A 1,487-nucleotide genomic window follows, 5' to 3' on the forward strand; every position below is an offset into this window, starting at 1 on the left:
AAGTGCAAAATATCTTTAAAAAAATGTTTAAAAAATACACCAGCATCACAAACAAACCAACACATTCTGGCCTTCACATGCAACAGGTGCCTGTTTTAATTACACATCTGGACCGTTATCATAAGCGAATGTGTCCAGTCTTATCGGTTGTCTTTGTCCACCATGGATTCCAGTGAAAGCATACTTCCATGTTTTACTCCACAAGTTGCAGAGGTGGTCCGCCGGGGTGGGCGCGGTTAGTGCTGATCGTCCCCCTCCACTTCCACAGCTCCAAAACTCTCCCTCCTCAGTCTTTGGATCTCTGAGTTGAGCCCCAGTAGCGTCTGAGCCAGCTGGAGGTCCTGGGAGCGCATTTCCAGCTGCATGACAACAATGAGAGAAAAGAAGTAGCATGATTGAGCTTTAATAAACTGGACGGATGCACGAGCGTGGGTCCATTCCTCTAAATTTTCCACTTAACTCACATCAACTACAGTCAAATAAGTGATATTTCTGGATATGACAGCTATTGAGAGGGAGTCTCAGCTTACCAGTTCAGACCTAAGCCAGGTTATCGCTCCATCTATCTGCGCCCGCCGCAGCTCTTCGTTTGCTTGGTAACTCCGGCCGATGCTGACCGGTCTGACGGTGGATCCCGAGTGCTGGGGGTCCTCCCTGGACTCTCCTGTCGCCCTGAAGGCGTGAATCAGTTTGTTCTTGATGTTCTCCAGAACCATAGTCGACAAAGTGTCCTCGGTGTGACTGTCTCGGTCCATGCTGGGAGGGAGGGAAGAGGGTCAGATGTGCAGGCGGGTCTGAGTGTGTGCCTCCCAGCACAGTTTGTCATAAAAGTTTGGAAATCCTGTCCGTATCCGTACCCGTCTTCGAAACTCCACAGATCCTTCAGTGAACTGGTCTTCCTCTCATGTGAACAGGACTTGTGTGCTTCTCCTCTGCCGCTCCGATCACTCTTTTGGCCGCCTGGAGTTGAACTGGCTTGTTTTGTCATTGTTACTATGGAGAAACACCCTCCGCCTGCATGCCCACCTCCCTACTCCTCCTCCTCCTCCTTTCCGTAACCCTAATAAGAATGGTCTAAGATCTCGGACAAAGACTATTGTTGCCTCCAAAAAGAACTGAAAAGACTCCTCCAACCACCGCCACCGCCACCACCACCACCACCACCCCCCACCCTTTTCTCTTTATCTCAGCAAATCCTTCCCCCCCATACAACTCCAGTGTGAGAAATGTGTTGTGAGTGAGCTCTCATTTGGACCATGTGTTAACTTGTGTGTGTGCGTCTGCATGCACACACAAAAATCCATCACCCCACCACCACCACAACCACCCTACTCTTTCCAGTGGACTTTTTCAGCGCTTCTCCCTAAATAAGACCTGCTTGTCAGCTTAGGAGACGGACAGGTTGGACGACTAGCAGACACAGCCTCAGTGTTAGCCGATTCAGACGCACAAAGGCCATCCTACGGTGAAATATAACCAGGCCCTTT

General features: G+C 50.0%; 1 protein-coding gene across 1 annotated transcript; it reads right to left on the reverse strand.

Moving 5' to 3' along the window:
- Positions 1-236: 236 nt before the first annotated feature.
- aard (alanine and arginine rich domain containing protein) lies at positions 237-911 on the reverse strand (the record flags this gene model as incomplete). Its single annotated transcript, XM_084562614.1, has 2 exons — positions 531-911; positions 237-359 (listed from the first exon to the last, which is right to left on the reverse strand). The coding sequence occupies exons 1-2, from the start codon at positions 753-755 to the stop codon at positions 237-239; spliced, it is 348 nt and encodes a 115-aa protein (XP_084418740.1). The 5' UTR covers positions 756-911.
- Positions 912-1,487: the final 576 nt, after the last annotated feature.

The sequence above is a fragment of the Chelon labrosus genome (assembly GCF_963514085.1).
Source record: "Chelon labrosus genome assembly, chromosome: 16".
NCBI classification, from domain to species: domain Eukaryota; kingdom Metazoa; phylum Chordata; class Actinopteri; order Mugiliformes; family Mugilidae; genus Chelon; species Chelon labrosus.